This window comes from Mytilus californianus, unplaced genomic scaffold (assembly GCF_021869535.1).
Source record: "Mytilus californianus isolate M0D057914Y unplaced genomic scaffold, xbMytCali1.0.p SCAF_43, whole genome shotgun sequence".
In the NCBI taxonomy this organism is placed as follows: Eukaryota; Metazoa; Mollusca; class Bivalvia; order Mytilida; family Mytilidae; genus Mytilus; species Mytilus californianus.
Window position 1 is genome coordinate 925,153 of NW_026262694.1, and position 24,115 is coordinate 949,267.

The 24,115-nt window shown below is 31.5% G+C and overlaps 1 protein-coding gene across 1 annotated transcript in view; it reads left to right on the top strand.

Annotated features, from left to right (window-relative positions):
* LOC127699901 (putative ankyrin repeat protein RBE_0317) overlaps positions 1-23,862 on the top strand; it is a 639,895-nt gene extending 616,033 nt beyond the window's left edge. The window contains exons 11-12 of the mRNA XM_052203294.1: positions 22,736-22,837; positions 23,734-23,862. Of these exons, the coding sequence (XP_052059254.1) occupies positions 22,736-22,837; positions 23,734-23,862 (231 nt within the window). The remainder of the gene's footprint in view (positions 1-22,735; positions 22,838-23,733) is intronic.
* Positions 23,863-24,115: the final 253 nt, after the last annotated feature.

A 24,115-nucleotide genomic window follows, 5' to 3' on the forward strand; every position in this document is an offset into this window, starting at 1 on the left:
TACATAGTTAAACATGTAAGTTGTTCAGTCGGACATGATTTATTAAAAAGTTTGTTTTGCTTTTATTTTTCCTTTTTGTAATTGTTCAAATGAACATATATAATTAGTTCTCATACATGAAACAATATACGATATCTATGTATATACCTCTATGTTAGATGTATATACAGATTTGTAAAAATGACGTATTATTTATTGAAAATTGTGGCAATTGGCTGTTCAATGCAAAGTATACGGGATCAGATTTACTTTGTACTGCTCGCAATGTTCTGGTTTTTTTTTTAGCGATTTGCAGTTGAAACTATATTATTTGTTTTGGTCAACAATCGAATCAACAGCACCCTTTCTACTTGATGAATTTATAATATCACCAAGCATACAACTTCCCATTGTAAATTGAATACTTACATAATTTGACAAAACCAAAAAATAAATGTTTGTACATTCTAACATTTCCGAGATACATGTTTAATTGTTCATCCTTCTTCGTACCAAACAGAACAGTTTGGAAAATTCATTGGAAAGTGTATAAAAAAATATGCAAAACACTATACAGCAATAGAATATATTCCTTAACATTTTGTTAACAAATAACAGTGACTGTAACTTGGAAGTGAATAATATTTTTTTCATTTTCTGATTCATTTAAATTGAAAAAAAATATATACTTCTTTGAATAAGTTTGCACTTACTTTCAACACTTTCTTTTTACATGTTTCATTAATAAGTTCATTCAAATCCAAATTACAATGAACAAAACATCTTACAAGTTAAAGTGTTCAGTACAAATTTTTGGCATCAAACATCTCAGCTACATTTAAAATTACAAATTAAAACTACTTGTTTAAACAGGATATTAACCTAAGCATACTGATGATGATGTTGAATGGCTGCTTAACGCCCAGAGGCAAATTAATATGCATAATTAGGACGAGAACATGTTAATGTAATACGAATATTTACTCTGCTTTGCGAAGTCTTTGGTTTGACCCGGCCGGGGTTAAAACCCACGACCTCTCGCATTCAAAGCAAACACGCTGCAACGAGACCACCGAGGCGGTATCCCAAGCATGATGCATACCAAACTTTTTTATGTAAAGTTTTCTTAAAAGGCTGTTGACTTCGAACCATAAACTCGGACGTATCATCGGCAAACATTATCATTTTCAATCATGTCACAGTGGGTGGAAGAAAAACAGAAAACACTATATCAGAAGATGAAATGAAAAAAAAAACAACCTTCTCCCACCGAATAAGTAAAAAGTCACCTCCCGACGAAAAAGGTTCCTCAACACTACACAAAAACGCTTAAGAATATAAAACAACACGGACAACAGTTAAAAAAAGGGCGGTGACAATTTATCTCAGGAATTGATACAGCATAGCTGTTATATATAAAAGAATACACGACAACCAGGGGATAACGTATATGTTAGGCACCACTTTATTTCTCATAACATAAATCAAGCCTAAATACCACCAACGAGATAAATCCGTTTTAGCATTACAAGTAGGTAGCTAACTACGCAATCATGAAAACTATTACCAAATAATTCTATCAAATTCTATAATCCGCTATTGTAATTTTTTTTTTTTTCGATGAACCACAATTGACAGTCATTCACATTTTACGCTTTAGTTAAACATTACAAACGTTTACTCTCAAATGATATAACTACTCAAAGGTCGATTTTTCAAAGTTATAGTTTTAAGATTGTTTGCAAATCAGTGTTAACTTCGTGATAAGACTACCTTTTTTGCCCGGTGGTAGCCATTTCCTATGGTGCAGTTTTTCATAAAAGAAAAAGAAATGTTGATTTCTTTTTCATTGAAAATGTACTTGATGATATATCTTAAGTTACTTTCTTTGATATAGTCCTCAAACTCCTGATTTTGGCATTTAATGAAGTGTTTGAGTGCGTATCCATATTGTAATACTATAATTCTCTCTATTTAGCTTTATTATGGTCGTTTTCACTCACTTTTGAAAATTTGAACTGTGTTTAATATCCACAGAGTTGTAAAGACATTTGGTAATTTAAATTGCATCGTATCTTTCAATTTTTTCGAGGTAAAAAGTCAAAAATTACATTTTTGTAAAGTTTTAAGACCACTCCGGTTCAGTTTTTCAAATAAATTCACAATTTTTTTTACATATTTGTAGTAGACATAATAAATCAGTGAATTTCCTGATCATTTTCTCCACCCGATACGAAGAAAATTTACTTTTTATTGACAAATCGCTTCGGCACTGCAATATACCATTGTTCGTGTTTAGGTCAATCAAATATGAAAGAAGTGATATTTGCGTATCACATGTTTATTGAACAATGTTTTTAAAAGTTTTTGACTGATATATTTTGTCTAAAATATATTTTATGGTTTGTTCACTATAATTTTATCAGCTTTATGAGTCCTTCATCAGCTTCAGTATAACGTAGATGTTTGTCGCGTTTGTACTTTGTGTGCTTGTATAACATACAAGCAGTCCAGTCAACTACAGACATCTTCGAAAGCTAAACGAAACCGTGTTTCAAACATCTGGATTTTTTTAATTAAATATCTGATTTAAGCAAGTAAAACCCGTTCATGTCTAACTGCAAAAGGAACCATAAGACTTTGTAATTGTGTGAATACAAGCAAAGAGGATGTGTACCACCGACTCCATGAAGTTTGTATAGTTCATTTGATGATGGTGGTATAGAAAGGTATCATTATCACAAATTTTGTAACAAATCATACACTAATATGGTCAATTTAGAAAAGTTAACACAGCCTGATATTTTAGATGGTCATGCAGATTCTGTCCATGCCGATGATCAAACATGTTGATTCTAGTCGGTTCTGACCAGAATAATGTCCTTACCTTTTGAATGGACTGCTTGTATTTTCTGCAAGCGCAAATAGTACAAACGCGACAAACATCTACGTTATTCCGAAGCTGATGAAATACTCCGAAAACTAATGATATTATCGGAAAACAAACGAGATTCAGAATTAAAAGTACTCTTTTTTTCACAAGAATTTATTATTAAAACCAATGCCATTCACTACACTACACAATGAGTTTTACAAGAAAGCTTATCATTGCCTGATTTGTGACATCCAGGAAGATTTGCTTGTTCTCAAAAAACCTTTGTCATGTCTTTTCTTTGGTAAAATATTCCTGCTTCCTTCTTCATGGATTGAAAACGACGTATATTTCAGCCAAAAAAACATAATGAATAATCATTCATACGGAAACAGTAAGGCAGGGAGAATCAAGTGTAGGGTTCATTACTTAAATATCAATGTCTGAAGCCATTCAAGCAGCTAGCTATTTCAAATCTATCTGGCTAACTATTGCCATAAATTGGAATGGAAATTGAGACAATAACTATGAATGAAGACCAAACATTACATTCAGCCGCTTCAATAGTTCCTAGGTTATTGCAGTCCATAAATATATCAAGTGGTACTTACCCAACACCATCTCAAATATCTATGTCATATTCAACACAACACTCTCCTTGCTAACTTGTGAAGATTTTGTTGTGAATAATTAATACTTACGCTTTCAATGGTGAGGATAATGCTCCTAAAATTCCTGCTAACAAGATGGACAATAACAAAATGTATAGTTATATTAAGAAACTATTCATTCCACATTCCATCTGAAGTTGGCATTAGAACTATATTATTATGAAATATCTCATATATTTAAGATATCTTATATATTATTATATGAGATATCTTATATATTTTATGAGATATCTTATATACCATATGAGATATCTTATATATTATATATGAGATATCTTATATATTATATATGAGATATCTTATATATTATATACGAGATATCTTATACAATTTTTAAGAAATCTTGTATATTTTCTTCATAAGATATCTTATATTATACATGAGATATCTTATACAATTTATAAGATTCTTTTATAAATTTCTTCATAAGATATCGTATAAACTAGGTAACATAAGATACATTGTATCTTATATATTATATGAGATAACTTATAAAGTTAATTATAAATTTATCTTATAAATATATTTTTTAGATGATATATTTTATACTTTATATACTTTATCATATCTCATAAAATTTAAGATAGCTTATATAGTTTATAAGGTTTCCCATATAATAGTTTATAAAATATTTCATATAATTTTTATAATTTTATAATGTGTAATTTTTATAATACCTTAAAAATTATACAAGATATCTTATAACTTATAAGAGATAACTTATAAACTATATATAATATATCTTATAAACTATATTAAATATATTTAAGTTATTAACTATATGGTATATTTTATAAAGTTTATAAGATATCTTGAACTTAGAATAAATATTGAAATGTCTTGCCTTTTACATTCAAAGTCCATGCTTATTTAACGCATCATTTGTTGGTAGATATATAATATTGTTTAATCCAGAAAAAATTTGGAAAACATTTCAGAAGTTAATTTGCTTTTCAGTGCACCCTTTTTGTATAATTTTTAATTAAATCTATTTCTAACACTTACCTCCAGATTAAACACCCTTTCTGTAGAAAGGGTTTGGTCAGATAGTTCTGATGTTTGTATAAGCTGTCCAGAACCAACTTGATAGGCCTTTCTTGCAACAATTCCAATTTCAGTGAAAGCAAAATTGTTCAATACACTAATCCCAGGAATTTTACTTTTAATCTTAGGCTCAGAAGCCTGGTCAATCGAAACAACACAAACATTTGTTCCTTTAACACCTCCATAGCTTTCAAGGGTTTTTTTCATGTCTCCTGCATTTAGAACATTGTGTCCTTCATTTGCATACCTGTGCAACCTCGAGGACCCTGTTTTACTGTCACACAGGTCTTTCCCTGATTGAGCCTCACTAAAGTTGTATTCTTTGATTCTTATTGGGAAGGTTGAGTTGTTCTGCTTTATGAAGCTTATAAGGTTCACACAGTGGTAACATGCAGCATTATCACTTTTGAGATAAATTTCTTCCAGAGACTGTTTCTTACACTTGAGTTGTTCCAGCAAATGGAGCAAAATATTTGCAATAGAAAACCAGCCTAGTGTCCCATTTTCAAGTATGTGAATGTAACAGTTGAGATCTAACTCATCTGATGATGCTGACCTTGTAACTGAACATGAAATGTGCCAACTAAGACCTTTCTTTCCGAAAAATTCTGACTGAGTCTCACGGAATTGTACAGGCAAAAACTTCATTGCCCAATCCATAATGATCAAACTCTAATTAGGTGTTAAATTCTTCAAAATATCATTTCTTGCAGCATCTTGATGCACAGTTTTTAATAGGTGCCTTTTCCATTTCAATAAATTCTTTGTTGCACTGTTAAGATCAAAGTCAATATCATCTTGTACCGATTCGTTTACTTGAACGTTAGAAAGCTCTGTTGTAATTAGGTCAAGCACATTGTCAACAAGACTGCATTTATTACAATTAGCATTATGCTGATGTCCACAACTAGAAGCAAAGCAAAAAACTGAAGGGTAACTTAAAGCGTATGTAGTGCAGTGATCTGTACAACCATCTAATTTATTCAAATGCAGTTTGTATTCAAATTTCAAAAACAGGTTAATTACATGCAAATGTCTTTAAATTTTTCCACACTTTCATGACTTTTACCAAATGTCTCAAGTTTTGTCACCAGTTGAAGCAATGTGTCATTTGCTCCCATTCCACCAGAAGTTGTATTGTCAAGACCTTGTAAAGCTTTTTTTTTAGATGCTACACATACTTTGAGAATTTGGTATAATGTTGGTCTGCTGTATGATTCAAAGTTATTTTCTTCACAATAATTTTGGTAGTTACTTATAATTCTTGCATTTATTACATTTCTTATTACTCTAGGAATTTCCATTTTTTCATTAGTTGATAACTTTAACATAGTTTGTCCAAAACCAATAATGGTAGAATATAATGGATTCATAACGAATTGAATGAAATGTGTTACTCTTGGCTTTGTTAATTAAGTTCGGTATATTTTGGGTGGATTAACAAGGTTTCCTGCTCCAACAACAAATGAATGTTTTCTAGCACCATCAATTTTTGCCACAGATAATCTATTTTGGTAAATTTGTTAACAATTAGAGAAAGAATTTGAATCTGTGTTCTTGAGTTACTAGCATTGTGGAAAGCATCAATTATGCATCTAGTAGTGGAATCAATCGAAACCTCTTTTTGCTGTAAATTATCTAATAGCACATCCTCTTGTCCAGGTGCAATAACATTTAAAATCAAGCTAATTGACTCCTGTGTCTTTTTCGAATAATATGATCTTGAACTTTTACTAAGTGTACTCCATGGTTTTGACAACTGGCAATTAAGAGGTTCAAATGAATGTGATAACATCTTCATAGCTGCATTAAATCTATCTTTGGTGTCCATTTGTGTTTCAAGCCAGTCCTGGCTTGACATTGTTGCTGCTTGTGAGGATAGCTCAGAAAATCCTTCAAATTTGTCTGCAAAAAAGAATTACCAAATTAAATGAGAAGAAAGATTCAATATATCTGTGACATCAATAGTTAAGTGTTCATTAATGCATGATACTTACAAACTAGAGGCTCTAAAGAGCTGTGTCGCTCACCTTGGTCTATGTGCATATAAAACAAAGGACACACATTATAGACAAGAATAGAATTCATGACAAAATTCTCTGTTTTGGTGATGGTAACTTGTTTGTAGGTCTTAATTTACTGACCATTCTTGCTGTTTACAATTATCTCTATTTGTAATGAACTTGGCCCAGTAGTTTCAGAGAAATCGACTTATTTTACCCCATGTTCTATCTTTAGCCATGGCGGCCATCTCGGTTGTTGGGCGGGGTTATTGGATACATTTTAAAACCCAATACCCTAAGGATGATTCGGGCTAAGTTTGGTTTTATTTGGCCTAGTAGTTTCAGAGGAGAAGATTTTTGTAAAAGATTACAAAAATTTATAATTGACTTTAAAGGGCAATAACTCTTTATGGGGTCAATTGACAATTTTGTACATATTTGTAGATCTTACTTTGCTGAACAATTTTGCTGGTTGCAGTTTATCTCTAGCTATTATAATATTCAAGATAATAAATAAAAACTGCAAAATCTCTGTAAACTTACTAATTTGGGGGCAGCAACCCAACAACAGATTGTCTGATGCATGTGATAATTTCAAGACAGATAGATCTTGATCCAATGAACATTTTTATCAATGTAAGATTTGCTCTAAATGCTTTAGTTTCAGAGATATAAGCCAAAAACTGATTTTACCCCCATGTTCTATCTTTAGCCATGGCAGCCATCTTGGTTGATGGGCGGGGTCATCGGATACATTTTATAAACTAGATATCCGAAGAATAATGTAAACCAAGTTTGTTTTTTTTATGCCCAGTAGTTTCAGAGAAGAAGAATTTTTGTAAAAATTAACGAACGACGGATGCATAGTGATGAGAAAAGCTCACTTGGCCCGTTTGGGCCAGGTGAGTTAAAAAAGGGAAGTGATTAACAAAATAAATCAGAGACTTTCATGAAGCTGTGTAATTTCCACATTAAATATATGACGTTATCTTATTAGAACCCAAAACGAGTATATTTCCTACATTTAAATTAGTTTTGTGACATTGAAGGTAGAAAGTCATCGTCTTACCATGCTGCATTCTTGCTTCAATATATCAAAAGCATATGTCAAAAGGTAAAAAAGTTGTGTTTCATGGAAAGATTGTAAAAATACATGCACATGCCTAGTTCTAAGACTAAAATGTTTTACTTTGAGATCAAAGTTAAAGGTTAAATCATGGCACATGTACAGGACAATTTGTCTCATGAACCTTGATTCTAATTTTCTGATAGCCTTCAAGTGTAATTCCTGAGGAAAATGGGATGAAAATTTTCTTGTTGGCTTTTAAATGTAAGAATACATAATTGTTCGGTAATGAAGATGTTGTTGAGTGATGCATTAGAAACATATCATGTGGTTTAGCTTCCTCATAAATGACTCTTCATTTTTGCAAGCCCTGAAATGTAGTTTCTGAGAAGAGTTTAACAAAGATTTCAGGGGACAGACTGACAGACTGACAGACAGGCAGGGGTAAAACAGTACACCCCCTCCTTTTAAAGGCAGTTATAATAATATTAAAAGAGTTACCTCCCCCTCTTAGTACATATTATAGTAAATACAATACAGGGCAAGTTTTTACCTGTCACACTGGACTGACTGTAAGCAAGTTCCATGTCTTGATCATCTTTGCTGTTAACATCTGAAAAAATATATTATACCAGTAATGTATAACTTTAAAGCAACACACTTTTGTATAAATAGATGTGTACATTTACATCATTCAAATAAAGATAACAAATGGTTGCAATGAGATAATTCTCCACAAGAGACCAAATGACACAGAAATTAACAACTATAGGTCACTATACTGCCTTTAACAATGAACAAAGCCCATTTCCCATAGTCAGCTATACAAGTTCTATTTTTAAATTGACATAACAGGATTTCAGAGATCATTTCTACTCAAATCAGTTCAGATGAATTATCTTTAACAAATTTTGTCATAATTTATGTTATATAAGCGAGGCCACACAAATGTGTCCATGTGAGGTTCAAAATTCAGTATCAACTTGTTTCTATATATCATGCTACACTTCAGTGGTTTTTGATGCTAATTTAATGTCAATAGTCCATTTGAGCTCAAATTTAACCAGTTGATAATATTAACACATTAACAAATTATCTTGGTTATGCTCTTGTTCTATTCTGCTTTTGGGTCTACCAAATAACCCTTTTCCTTCATAAAATGCTTCTGTAAAAAAGGAATAATGACAGATAATTAATTTTGATTTAAAAAAATGAATGTTAATTTTCCTATATTGTGATCAATATGTAATCTTAGATGAGGTTTGTTTATTAAAATGCACAAATGTTGTGGGTCCTTTAAAGTAGGATTAGGCATTATAGCTCTACCTAGACATACTACAATTCCCTTACTTTTATTTCTTTCTTACTAATTTATTTGTTCACTGATAACTGCCAGTATACTGATTGCCCTTGGAGATGTCAGTATAATGGTAATCTCCTAGTTAAGCGGTAAAATTGTTAAAGCGGCAAAATTGAAAAAACAATAATAAGAAAGGGACATGTAACAAGTCTAAGCTCTACCTTACTTGAGGGGATCTATATGTATATGCGTTGGCAAGGGGATTAATTGTATGGTAGTACATTTATGGAGGTTACCAAATGAACTTCCTTAATAGAGATGTTATATGTCCTAAAATATAAGTGAACATAACTAATGAATGTGAAACCCAGTTATAGTCATTAAATCTAACTTCTGTGTATTGTATACAAATTTTAATCCTTATTGTCTATGTACCCAAGCAGAACAACCTACCGCATTACTTACTCATCCCCCTTTTTTTTTTGCCAAATTTGACTTCATTTAAAATACAAAAGTGAGTGAGTTTATAGCAGTGGCATATTTTGTTTGGCATTTATTAAAGGAATTAATTACGCTTCGCCAGGTAAACTAAATTTGCGACAGTAAAACTACCGATGGACGTCCGCAAAGCTTCAAATACAATATAGTTATCTCTTAATTGTATCTGTAATACATTACCATATTATCTTTAACTTACCCAATTCATTCTCAAAATTCAATTGCTCATTACAAACATCTTTTCTAAATAAAGTGGCACATTTCTTGCATAATCCTGAAAATGTTAAAAAGGAAAAAAGTTATTAACTGCACTATTTCAATCCTACATATTATGATAAGGTACTAAATTAAATTTGATGTCCTCAGATAACAAATAAAAATAGATGGTAAGTCAACTTTTAAACTATTCAAATCACCTTGGATTTTTATAGCTGTCATTAATAACATTTCAATTAATATATGAAAAAGGTAGACTTTTTAGTTCACATGAAAATCAGTCAACTTTTAAAATTTTATGTCAATTTTTCAAATCATAAAACTGTCACTTCTATTATCATTTATATAATACTGTTATTACAAATTGCACAGATAATTTTCATTTTGGTTTATTGCTGTTAAACTTAGTTTTAATTTTAAATACATTTGTAGGTGAAAAGGGCATTTTAGTTGGAAATAAATGCACATATATACATGTATAGCCATAGTCAACTTTTAGATTTTTATACTTTTTTAAATATTTGATCATCTGAAATTTAGGGTAATTAGGAAATTGAATATAAAATATTTACCATTCTGACAATTTACAACAATTTTACTTCATTCAATATTGTGCTTTATTGATATACTGTTTGTAAATAGGCAAGTCCTACCAGTCCCCAATTCACAACGGTTCGATAAACAAAATCCATGGCTACAGATTGTAGTGACAGATTATTTTCATAAGTGGGGCCCACTGACTGCCTAAGAGAGGGCCCGCTTCAGCGATTCCCTTTATAATCAATCATTTTTTTCGCACAAAAGGGGGGGGGGGCATTATTTATTATTACTTAAAAGCTCACATATTCATATGTAAAGCAGTGCAAGGCTTACTAAAAAGGTCCAGATCAGAAAAGTGTATACCCGCCTTCTTGGATGGCTCCGTATTGAGTGCTATATATGCTTCTGACATTGTAGTGACTGTGTAATATATATGTGATGTAAACATGTAGTTAGGGAACGACCATTTAACTTAAGAAGGGGATGGGGTTGTGTTATTTTCCTGAAAAATATTCTGATCCCCAATGTGATGAAATAGTATTGTGGTCAAGCAGATAAAAAGATTTTGAGAACTCTGAAATGGTTGCTCCCTTACGGTTCTGGGGTTAGTTGGATCTCGAGTTAAAGGCATCCTGTAGGCTAACCCCTACTACAGAATGTGATGAAAATATAAGTTTACCTGCTCCTACTGGAAGTATCTGTCTTGTATTCAACCAGTACAGCTTGCACAGAGTAGGACATGCTCCTCGATCTGCATTAGATCTGCTCTTCTCACTATGGCTTTGGTAAATGCAACGGATTTGCTTCCTCCTCCATTGAATACCAAAATATTCTCTATGTGACGCACACATATTAGCTTTCAATGCCGAACTGTCAATGGAGAATATTCCAGTTCTATACAAAATCAGAAAGGCCTCAGGGATGTCATAAAACTGCATGCACCTGTCTGGATTTTTCTCGGAGCATTGCAAAAGTGACAAATGAGAACTTGTGTCCCTATCACAGTGGAATAGTTGGATAGAAGGACCAGAACATACTGTGTTACATAATGTTAAAACGTTACATGGATTCCTCATTTTGGTCTGCTGTTGTCATTATTGCCTTTCTGTACTTGTAGTTGGATATTTAATTCAGGGGAACTAAATTTTGGTGCACATACAATGTAGGTGAAGTGTCAAAATATTATTTTATTTTGATTATTCTTATTTACTTATAAAATACGGATTTATAAAAATTAATATTTAAGCAATCTGATATTTTTCATGTTTTTAAATCATTTATTATTGAATATTTTGGAAATATTTAACAAAAATAAAGTAGGTGGTAATGGGTGTTGAGGGGTATTTTAGCTGAAAATTTCAGGTATTTTAAACAATTTGCCATCGGTAGATTTTTTTTATATTTTGTAAAACTAAGATCAAAATTTAATACGAAAGATATTTCATTCATTTTTTTTCAACATTTATGGAGAACCAGGGTCTAAAACTTTACGTAAAAATGAAATATATAAATCTGGGCTTCATAAATAGCATCCTATACACAATACTGATGATGGAATTCTTTCATTATATTGCTTTTCATAATCTACAATATATATCTTAATCAAATCATAAACTAAAAATTAGGTGGAAATGGCATTTGGTGATTTTAGAGGTCTCAAACATTACCAATTTTTAATGGTATTTCCGACCTTTATCACTGAAATATGCAAATTAGGTTGTTACTATATATAGCCTCAACTCAGAAAAGTCTGAAATATTTTTTTTTAATTCCTTAGACATCTATGAACTGAAAAATCAACCTAAGTAGGAAAATTTCAAACCACCCTTCTGGACAATTTTTACAATTTTGCATGTTTTTATGTGAGACAAGCACTTAATACAAAGTTAACACTTCTGGTAAAAACAATATGGCGTAAATTTCAGAGATGAGTACTCAATCTGTATCCTCGATGTAGAGTTTTGGATAGATTGATTAAAAAAAGATAAAGTCTCTAAATTACTAAAACATCTTTAAAAGTATTACTATATGGCCGCAAATACATGTCAAGGAGACCCGATTTTCCATATTTACAACGACCGCGGCATCCTTTCTTACATCCACAATGTACAATCTCATGACAAGATGACGAAGCCTCAGAAAGAGCTGTCCAAAAGGGTTCTCACTGATCATCTTTGTCCCTTCCCATCCATAAGCGCCTGGACTAGGTAGCATAGGAACCAATTCCAAGTTCGTTCCCCATACACACCCGCCTTGGTATGGACGTTTTACATGCTAGAAAAGACTAGACCGAGTCTGCGGAATAACCTCAATTAGTCTTCCCTTTTGCGCAAACAGTTGTTTTCTTGCTTCGTTAACCCCATCTGATGAGTTTGTTCGATCGTTCATAAAAATCATGTATCGTTCTATCAATGAACTTATCAAATCCATATCTGGTGATGTAGGCTGATTAATCATCATTCTAAATGCTAAAGTCACATCTTCAAATGCCATCCATGTCTCCCGTGCATGCCTTTTCCTTTTCTAGCAATCGAAGATACCGTATCCCAACCGGTAAAGACATGGAACACAGGAAGTGTGTGTGATCGCTCAATGCCTAGTGCATTTGAAAAGTTAAGGATAGATATATATCTAAAGCCTTTTCCACTCCAAAACTCAAGCCATAGTTCGTCTGCCCCTATGTCACGGAGTAGCGAAACAGCAATGACAGCAACATCAGTATCGACTGTTCGAATCATGACTTGTTAAAGTCCGTGTTTCACTGCATCATACACATGCACCATGATTCTAGTGTCAGCCTCTTCATGTGAATATGGTGATAAACTTGAAACATCATCACTCAAAATTTTGTTGAGCAAGCTGCTGTGAAAGAAAAATAAAAAGTTCTTTCTTATTGTCGTCATCTCTCAGAAAACTTTGCCAATTTTGAGGAATTTTGTTTTGACCTTGGACTCGTCTGCGTATTCTCTTCCCCTCTTGCTTCTTGTAGCAGCCTTCAAACTATTGTGTATGTACGCATCCCAGACTACATCCACTCTACAGTTTCCAGGTGTTTCCTAATGTGAGGACAGAATACTAAATCAGAATAATCGTCAAAGGTACGAGATGTTGATGGTTTAAGCATATTCACAATTGCTGACAATGATGCTGATTTGGTATTCTGAATATATACTGACATCTCTTTGTCGTTATCCAATCACAGAACTCGACACTTTTGTAATCCGTGATACATGACTATATGAATATTAACCCCAATCAAGAGTAACAGCATCAACAAAAGATTATTCTGGATCAGCTTTCCATAAAAAAAAACAATTGGTAACGGAGTATGAATATGTGAAGCAAATCAGTTTATTTCTGATTTAGTTCATAATACAAACTTCCTTTTTCAAAATTGTTTCTATTCAGTTGCCATTCTATCTGATCATCAACTGTTCTTGACTGATAGTCGGCTTCTGTATTTTACTTTCCTGTTATGTGAGTAGCTGTTAACCAGCTTTGTTGTTTTATACACCAAATACAAGTTTTCTAGCAATTTTATTGTATTAGATAGACCTTATACCACCAATACATATATATACAGTTTAAAGCAGTTGTATTGTCTATAAGACTTTTTGCATGTTCAACAGTATGCACACTATCCTTAAAAGATTTGATAGCATAACAAGTAAAATCACAAAAATACTGAACTCCGAGAAAATTCAAAAAGGAAAGTAATAAACAGCTACAAATTCTAAACAATTAATATAATTATCATGTTCATCTTTGCTCAATCTGATATAAAATTTTTTTTGTTCGTTCAAAACAGCTCTCGAACCTAAATTTGAGGCGTCTGTCTGATTTGTAACCTGTGGGTTAGCTCTATTAAATTTCCTCTTTTGATTATGAATGTGTTCAGATCACCAATGCAGTTTTTTTTTTTTTTTTTTCTGAAGTTACAAATGTTTCAGAATAAAAATCTTCCATAGCTAAATGTAATGCTTTGTATTTTTCTGTAAAACAGATATGAGTATCCCAAGGAGTCTAGCTACTTCTCTAATTTTACATTTAGTTTTGTTTTTAATAGTTTGCTTTCATTGGCTATAGTGTTTTATTTTCACACTGGTAAAGTAACTATCATTGTTTCGGAGTTAATGAAAAAATATAAAATAAAATAATGTGCTTTTTGGGAATACAAACTGACTGATATTGGTGTACTATGATTTTAAGGCTTGACACCAAATTAACAGTTTCTGTAACATTGTTTTTGCATTCAAATTCAGTATCACCTAATAGTAGTGAATCGTCAATTGAACATTAACACAATCTATTTTACGCAAACTTGCGTATACAACTTTCATAATTTTCGTAAAAAAGCTTTTTTGCAATAGCCAAACCATTTGGTAAGCAGGAATATTGAAAACAGTTTCCTTTGCAAACAAATTTAAATATGTTCAATGCTGTTCAGCAATATTCACAGAATAAAAAGCATTTTTAAGATGCACATGTACACTTGATATGGATAAGTTTTTTTAAATTAAATTTAGAGCGCTTTCAAAAGAATCACTTTTGAAAAGTTTATATTCAATGTGTTTATTCAATTCTTTCAAATAAGTATAATTCTTTATTCACCATTCTTTTTTGGTCTTACAAAAATTGAGAAAATAAATTCATTTACTTCAGATTCACCTTCTTGAATAACATTCACTTTAAGAAAGTTTTCGATTTCTATATCAACAATTTACTCTTCATTGGATTGAATTGATAATTTCAATTGCTATCTGAAGTAGAAGAGGACACCTCTAGGCCTTTGTTTACAACGTTCTTCCACTTAGCGTCATTGTTATTGATCTTTGAACCTCTAACTGTACTACATTTAATAGTTTTGTGAGCATTTTCGTTTAACGATACCTTTACCCTTTCCTTCTAATGCTTGTTCTTCTTCATTCAACCTAAGTAAATCATTTTCAAAAGAAGATTTAGGAGTTTTTTCTACTTTCTCCTTGTTGAATATGGTGTCCGCCATCTTTGTCAAATGACCAGTGTCGTTTCAAAAACGAAATTGTTAAAAAGTACTCTTTATAAAGACATATACTGTTATTCATTATATATAATATATATGTACAAGTCAATCACATTGACTTAATATAGCTTTATATAAATCTTCCCTAGAGGATGCACATCGAGACAAACCACATCCGCTCGATAGCCAAGTTAGCAACACATTGAGGTTGCAGTTGCGCAATACTACCTCATCTTATACCGGAAGTGTTCTGACGCGATATAATTTCAAATTGACTAAGCATATGGTTATTCATGCGTTTCATAATCAAATTAATTAGATATAGTTGTTCATTGTTTATACTTGTTTATAAATAGCTTAAAAATTACAACTTTTCTATTTCGATTTGTAAATACTTTCTCACACAATGCTGCTATGGGCTGACATGTCGACAAAGACTAATTGTCACATGAAATAACAGATATACATCTAAATATAATCAATCAGTTATGGAATGTAGTATTACCTACAATTCCTAGACTGCTTAAACTTGTCGCTAATGAGTTGAAACAACCAATCATCGTATCGGTTAACCAGCTTTATTTCCCAGACAATCGTCAAATTCAATGTACATACAATGTCGCTAAAATTGTACACACCTTCTCAAACTTCACTATTATGTCTTTTGCTCATTAATACTCAGTTGTGAACATAGGATTTTTATAGGAACTATACTAAAATAATCTGTAAAGTCCTTTTCATTGATTTGTCTTGATTTGTCGTTTTGTAATTGCCCATTTGAATGTATACTAATTTCTCATTCGAGAACCAATGTCTGATTTGTATATGTCTACTTTCCATATGTGTAAAGTATATTCTGTTGTTAGTAATATGCATCTATCATTACATACTTACAAATAGAGGTTATTAAGTGGGAAAAAGTTTATTTAAAAGTTTGTTTTGTTTCTAATTTTCCTTTTCCTGTTGATCGATAAATATATGTAACAAGTTTACATACATGAACCAATATACGATAAATATGTATCTACCTCTATGTTAGATGCATATACGTAATGATAAAAATAATTTACGTCTTAATCAATAAAAAATTGTGGCAATTATATGTCATCTTTTGATAAACTATATTTATTGTTTTATTTTAACAGCAATTGGTTTCTTAATTAAAAGTATACGGGATTAAATTAATGTTTGCTCAGCTTGCAATATTCTGTCTCTTTTTATGGTGTACAATTGAAGCTATATTATTCTTATGAGTAAACAATCGATTAAGCATTACCCCCTCTCCTTGACAATTTGATAATATCACCAAACATACAACTTTCCATTGTAAATTGAACACTAATATATAATATGACAAACGCAAACCATCAATCTGATCAATGAATGGTTGTACATTTTAACAGTTTCGAAATACATGTTTAATGGTTCATCCTTGTTCTTAGAAAACAGTATAGATTGGTATGTCAAACACAATATTCTTTAAGGACTTTCCGTTTTGAATATTTTTGTAGTTCGAACAAAACAAAAACCAAAACAAACAATTTGGCGATTACGGAATAAATGAATAGAAAAGTATATAAACATTTAAACCATTGCCGTGACGTCAGCCTATTCACTTACCGTTGATTCTTTTTTCTAGAATCAACGCTTCCTAAATCTGTCGCTGAAATGGACTCACCAAATCATATTCAACTGTTTCCTTTCTGTGCCTAATTTTATAAAATTTGAATTAGCTAATTTACTGATTTCCGTTCCTTAATGGAATTAATTTAAAAACTTACCTTTAACTTTTGTAATTTGTATATGCCTTAACTGGGAATCGAACCACTCCTTGAAATATGTTATGTGTGACTGACATCAACACATCGATAAAACCTCTCGGCTACCCATGGGTTGCAATCTAAATGTATATTGTATATATATAAATGAACATATGATACACATCGGTACAACGGACACACAGGGTTTGTACCTTTATATATACATAATAGACAATCGTATAGTATAAGTTGGTAGCCGCGAGATTAAAATCCGTGATTTAAAGTGTTAAGTTAGAAATAGAGACTTGTCGTTTTAGGTTCGGATCCCTGTTTTCTCTTTGTTGTCCCTTTACTTTAGTTTTTCCGTTTTTCTTATTTTGTATGTTACTGTGGATATTTTTGTAATAGTAGCGGGTTTTCGAGTTAATTTTTGGATTATTATTGGCCAATTCATGTACTTGAAAAAAATATTATTACATTCAATTTGTGTATTTTGGTTTTATATATATAGTATGATGTCATCTGTTTTACTACATATCTTTGCAAATGTTTATTTGCAAATACCTATGCGAGTAAATTGTGATGTGCCTAGAATTAGGTTTCTTGCTAGAAATATTGGTAATATACTTATAAAATATCTTTAAAAATAAGTTCGAATTTGTCTTATTTTGTAAACTACGGATAATATTCAGATGCATAATAGTTTAAAGACAGACGCGTTATGTTCAATTTGTATTTCTCTAATCAATTAATTGTGAACTGTAATGCATCGTTGAACATGATAACAGGGTTATTTATATTAACTAAGAAGAGACTTTAATTTTGAAAAGACATCAACACAGTATTTTAAGTTATAGATACAATAATAAGCGTTGATTCATGAAAAACAAACTAGTTGCCCTGCGGGAATTGTGATTGTAACTTGGAATTGTTCATTTTCGTATACTATAACATTGTAACCAATAAACCTTTTTGAACACTTTTTATTAACTTTCCAAAACTGTCTTGTAACCTTTTTAATTAATAAGTTTATTTAAATCCACATTGAAATAAAAAAAAAAAAAAAAACTTAAAAAAAAAGATATAGTGTTAAGCACAACTTTTTGGGGCATAATATATTCTCGGCTATATTTCTAATTACAAATCCGAACATGTTTAAAAATGATATTAGACCTATATATATTGCATAAAAATCAGGTAAAATTTTCTTAAAGGCTGTTGAAGTCGATTCATTAATTCGGTCGTATCATTGGCAAAACATTATAACTTAGATTCATGTCACATCGAATGGAAGAAGACTGAAAACATTATATCCGAAGAAAAAATGAAAACCTACTCCAACTGAGTACGTAGATCAATCCTACCCCCAAAAAAGTTCAAAAATACTATACCAAAAAAAAACCCTCTAAAATACAAAAAAACATGGACCACGCCAACACACGTGTGACAACTCATATGTGGAATTGATACGCAGTAGCTGTAATATACGAGAACATACACGACAACTACCGGATAAATAAAATTGAGAATGGAAATGGGGAATGTGTCAAAGAGACATCAACCCGACCATAGAGCAGACAACAGCCGCAGGCCACCAATGGGTCTTCAATGCAGCGAGAATCTCCCGCACCCGGAGGCGTGTATATGTTATTCATGATTTTGAATCGCAAAACATTAATCAAGTCAAAACACAATCAACAAGATAAATCCGTTTTATCGATATAAGTAGCACATAGCAAAGCAATGATGAAAACAATTACCAAATGATTATATCAAATTCTATAATGCGCTATTTTGATTTAGATTTTGAAGGATCACAGTTGACTGCAATGAAAAGTGAATGAAAGAGAAAGGTCTACTTCGCGTATTTGTTGCTACTATTGTCAAAATATTCTGATGGAGTCGTTCAATTTAACACATTTGTATGATTCTTTTGGTTTTTCAGTTTCTAAGGTAATTATGTAACCTCAAGTTTTTAAAATATTGTATAGAAACACCAATTGAAATTAAAAAAAAAATGTGCTTTGAGAATCATCAAGGATATATGTGTTTGACTCCGCAATATCTTTTTTCTCTAATGAAATGCAGGATAAATTTCCTACAACTGTTTAATTAATTAGACTTAGATTCGTGATACAGTACTCAAAGCACCTTTGTGCCAGAATAAAACAATAGTCTCTTAATTTTCAGGTTTACTTCGCGTATTTTTTGCTACGATTGTCAAATTATTTTTGTTTAATTGAATACTTTTGTGTGATACTTTTGATTTATCAGTTTCTTTGCAAAAAAGGACAAAATGTACAATTTGGAAAGGCTACTTGTATTTGCTGATATGTTCTAGATTTTAGGAGGAAGTAATACCACCAATATTTTTTCCGTATTAGTCTTAGTTATATTTTCACTTTTCAAAAAAATGTCAGAATTTATCTTTGTTTCAAATAAATAAATACTTTCATGAGTAAAGTCTAATACTGTTCGGTACGACAGACAAAATTTCACACAACATTTCGTTGCATATAAGATAATAATCATCATTGGAAGTTAACAAATCAAATGTTTACCACTGTTTTCCTGTTTACAAGCTTTAGTAATCATATAACCTCAAGTCTCCAAAATATTTTATAGAAACACCAAATATAAAAAAAATGACGCTTTGACTAACATATATTATATTATACTATCACTCCAAAATATTTTTTTTTCTGCAATGAAATAAAAGGTAAATTTCCTACAACTGTCAAATTCAAGGAAATATTTGTTTTGACCCTTGTTCGTATGAAACCGGATGTGACATAGATAAAGGCAAAAAATGTATACCGCTGTTCAAAAGTCATGCATCGATTTAAAAGAAACAAATCCGGGTCACGAACCAAAACAAAAACATAACAATTTTTGTTGGTATTACGTCACTACAGATTGATGTTGCCAAAGAGAAAATTTACGGCTTCAATCATCTCTTCACAACCCCATTAGCTATATGGAGCATATTTACCTATCACATTAGAGAAAAAGGCGCTATATGGGTTGCAGCAGATAAATTTAAAATCAGATTTTCAAACGCCCATTTAATTAATAGGATAACTTTTGTTTGATTAGATTGTGTGGAAGTGTAGTATAAAGCGTGGAATAGTGAAAAATGTCAACCGAATCAAAAGGACCATCAAGATCACGTATTTTATCTAAAGCATCCAAAGTATTTTTTACACTCCAAAAATGATTAATTCCACTATTTCCATATGATTTATTACAAAATTAATTTGAAGTTCTTTGATAGTAGTAAAGGAACTCGTTAAAAGAACCGAAATATTAGAAGTAGGACACTTACTGGAGGCCGAGGTGAAACGATATTTTACGTTTTTTTTTGTGTAGTTTAGGTAGCCAATACATAGTGGGGACCTTCAAATGTTTAGAGCAGTCCTTCATCTGAGCTATGGTAGTGACATGATTATTTACCATATGGCTCTCTGTTGAGCGTACGGCCTTGGTTGTAGTGTAATGTAGGATTTCATTCTTTTGGACTTCCGTGTAGTATTTACGTCACACCAGCACCACATTGTCGGCATGCTTTGTTGGCCGGTACGAACACAAAAGGCTTTGCGAGTTCTTGAATTTTGTATTTTGGGAAATGGGCGTTTTACTTATTCTTTTATTTATTTCTAAATTATTTTCGAAATGTGATATGCGAATTTCATCAATTTTCCGACATTTTCTTAGATGGGAATCAAGCGACTTTTTGTCAGATTTCTCCCTTTTACAAAAGGATGAATGAACTTCTTTAGTAACCTGATGACACTCTTCCAAATTTATTTTCGACGGTGGACAATATATTTTTTTTTTTCTGAAAGTTTACAACCTCTCGCTCTTGGATCATATCTAAACTTCGATGTTTCACAGTTTCATGTTGAAGGAGCATTATTTTCTATATTGACGTCTGATGTAACTGGCGTATAATTAAAAATAAAAATTCTACTGTTTTTGTATACGTTATACATAATATGTAATTGACTAATTGGTATTTGACCTACACGCATACTAATTGATGTCTACGATTGTTTTTAAAAATAGATAAATAATCATCAAGTGTAAAATTAGAACGATTTTTTTTTTCAATGATTCCGGTAAATGCAATTGCCATGAGACCTATGATCGCGTTATCTTTTATCAACAATAGTCATGATATCAAAAGAGGAATATTTAGATATGTTCCCTTGGCCCATGATATTTTCATTATGACTTAGGGGGTACGCCGTCTGTATTGGCTTAATCCAAGACAGTTCGGAAATTGTACGGGAATCTTCAAACTGTTTATTTGATTGTCCTGGTTGATTTTGGACGGTTTGAAGTGGTTGGAATTTTCTACATTTAGTATGGTGTTTGTGATTTTCTAAATGCTGGGAAATTAAAATTTTGAATTTCTTAGGTCTGCAGAAGCGGTATAGATGTTTTTGTGTTCGTTTGAAAAATTCACGTCCAGTTTGCCCTACATATTGAATACTACATTTCGATTTGTTCATGTTACAATATATATTGGGCTTTGAGTTTTTCAAGTAATGTCATATGAAAAGGAAAGAGAAACAAGTATTTCATTCACTGATGACTGAACGGTATTATCTGAAGATAATCTGGAGCATGTTTGTCATTTTCTGGCTTTGCACGGGAATATTTATGGATATCCACGTGCGTTTTTTTTTTTAATAATCTAGCTGCAGAGGCATTGCTTCCTTTAAAACAAGTGTGAGATGTGCTAAATTTTGGAGGTGAATTTCGATTTTCGGCAGTTGAATCTATATTAGGAAGCGTTTTTGTAAGCACGTGGATATTCGAAAAAAAAAATCGATATTCCAAGTGTGTAAAGTTTATTTGTTATTTTACCGTTTCTTGAATTGATGATATCATATTGTTACAAAGTAGATAAATGAAAGATGCCGAAAGTCAAAGCTTTGAATTCGGATCATATTTAAGGGACGAAGAGACAAAAGTGTTGCAGTCGAAGAATTCTAATAAAAACTGAAATTTACTGTATTTAACCCTAGAACACATTCATTTCGTTGTGCATTTGTTTAAGACAATAAATTCAAATAAGAAAAATCACTCCTGCTCTATCTCAAAAAGATATTTACCAGCTCTGACTAAAACTATGGACAAATTCATGTAACGGAGATATCTAATTTGTTATGACATTTTCAAGCATACTACCTTTTGACCTTATTAAACTAAACCAGATCATTACTTTACCTAAAGATAATGATTCATCACCGAAAGTTATAAAAAAACATATAATTTCATCGGCCTTCTTTATTTTTCCTGCATAAAATATAAAGAAATAAGTTAAGAAAGTATAAATAGATATATGTGCAAGTAATATTCCCACCATTTTTTCCTAAAACGCCCTGTTCAAAGTCAGGAATATGGCAGTTGTTATCAAATAGTTCGTGTCTATGTATGTTGGTGTTTGTTTTTGTTGCACTTCAGTTTCCCTCTTATAGATGATGTGTTACCCTCGGTTTTAGTTTGTAACCCGAATTTGTTTTCTCTCAAACGATTTATGACTTTTGAACACCGGTATACTACTCCCGGATTGTCCACATAATTACGCCCCTACGGCGTGTTATGCAACAGAAAAACCTTAAAATATGCATTATCTATAACATATTTACATTTTCAAGAGAAATGAAATATATAAAAACGGTCTTTAAAATCATAAACTAACTTCTCGAATTGTTGAATGATGGGTTTGTATACCTTCATATGATTATATGAATATTACAACTCTTTTTTTTTTAGAATGGGGATACTCCTTTATATTCAGCTGTTAGAGGTAAACATCTCGATATAGTCCAGTTATTATTAGAAAGAACAGACATAGATCCAAATAAAGACAATCGGGTAAGGAGAGTAGTGTTTACAGAACACTAGTACATCAGCTCTGTCACAACCACCAAAATCAATGTCAACACGATGTTACTCATACAATTGTTTACAAACCTCCGCAAAATAACTAGTCCTATACATGTTATCAATACATGTTGAGAACATGCTTTTGTTGATTAAAAACTCAAAACATGTATTGTTTTCAAAATCAGGAACTGTTGGCTTAAATTGAGTTTGTCAAAATATGGTAGAATTATATTACATCCTCGTCAACATCATGGGGTAACAAGTTAAGAATTAACCAAAGGGTACATATGTGTAAGACGTATTTGTTTACCTTGGCGTAGTATCTTTGATGATTTTTATAAGTTGAATCAAGTCAATAACGTGTTAACATCATCAACAAGATAAAACAAACATATAGTATGGATATATTTGTTTGACCAAAATAGGTGACTACTTAACAATGGTGATAAAATTCACTAGATTATAATATCACAAACTATAATCTAATATTATTGTGCCTGAAACTTTTTCTCCTTTGGACCCAATTTGCAATGTACATTTTAACAATAGTTGTTTGACAAGAATTTTACTTGCAAATGCCATTCCTACGTGGTGGCAGGCTTTTTAGAGCAAAAACAAAATTGAACAGAGAATTGAATAGGCGATTCCCTCAAAGCTGAATAAAGCGTGTTAAAAATAAATTATTTAAGTTCATAAACTGTTAACTTTATGTAAATAAACAGTTCTAGAGGAATTGTGATTTATGAAAAAAAATTTAATTACCGTATTGTTTGAGAAAAGTGAAAATAATAATAAATGTTTTCATATTCAAATTATTTCTGGAAAATCGTTCATTTTTATACTTTTGTATTATTATTATAAACATGTCAACCTTTCTATTTCAGTCCAATAACACTCCCTTACATTATGCCGTTTTAAATGGACATTCAGACATAGTTCATTTGTTATTAAGAAGAACAGATATAGACCCAAACAAAGTAAATAAGGTATGGAATTTTGTTCTGACCAGATAAATTAACGTTCGTATAATCGGCTCAGACAACAATCAAATGCATTTTCCACACAATGTTCTTAGTGTAATTTTTTACCCAGCTTCGCAACATACATAAATGTTCAAAGGGGAAAAGGTGTAAAGAATAAATTAAATAGAATGCGAATTTATAAATATCATCAGCCCATCTAAACTCAGCTGTTTTAAAGGAGCTAAAAAGAGCTATGAAGTTAATAGTCCTTTTTTAGTTGTGTGTCGCGTTGTTCGTTTGCACT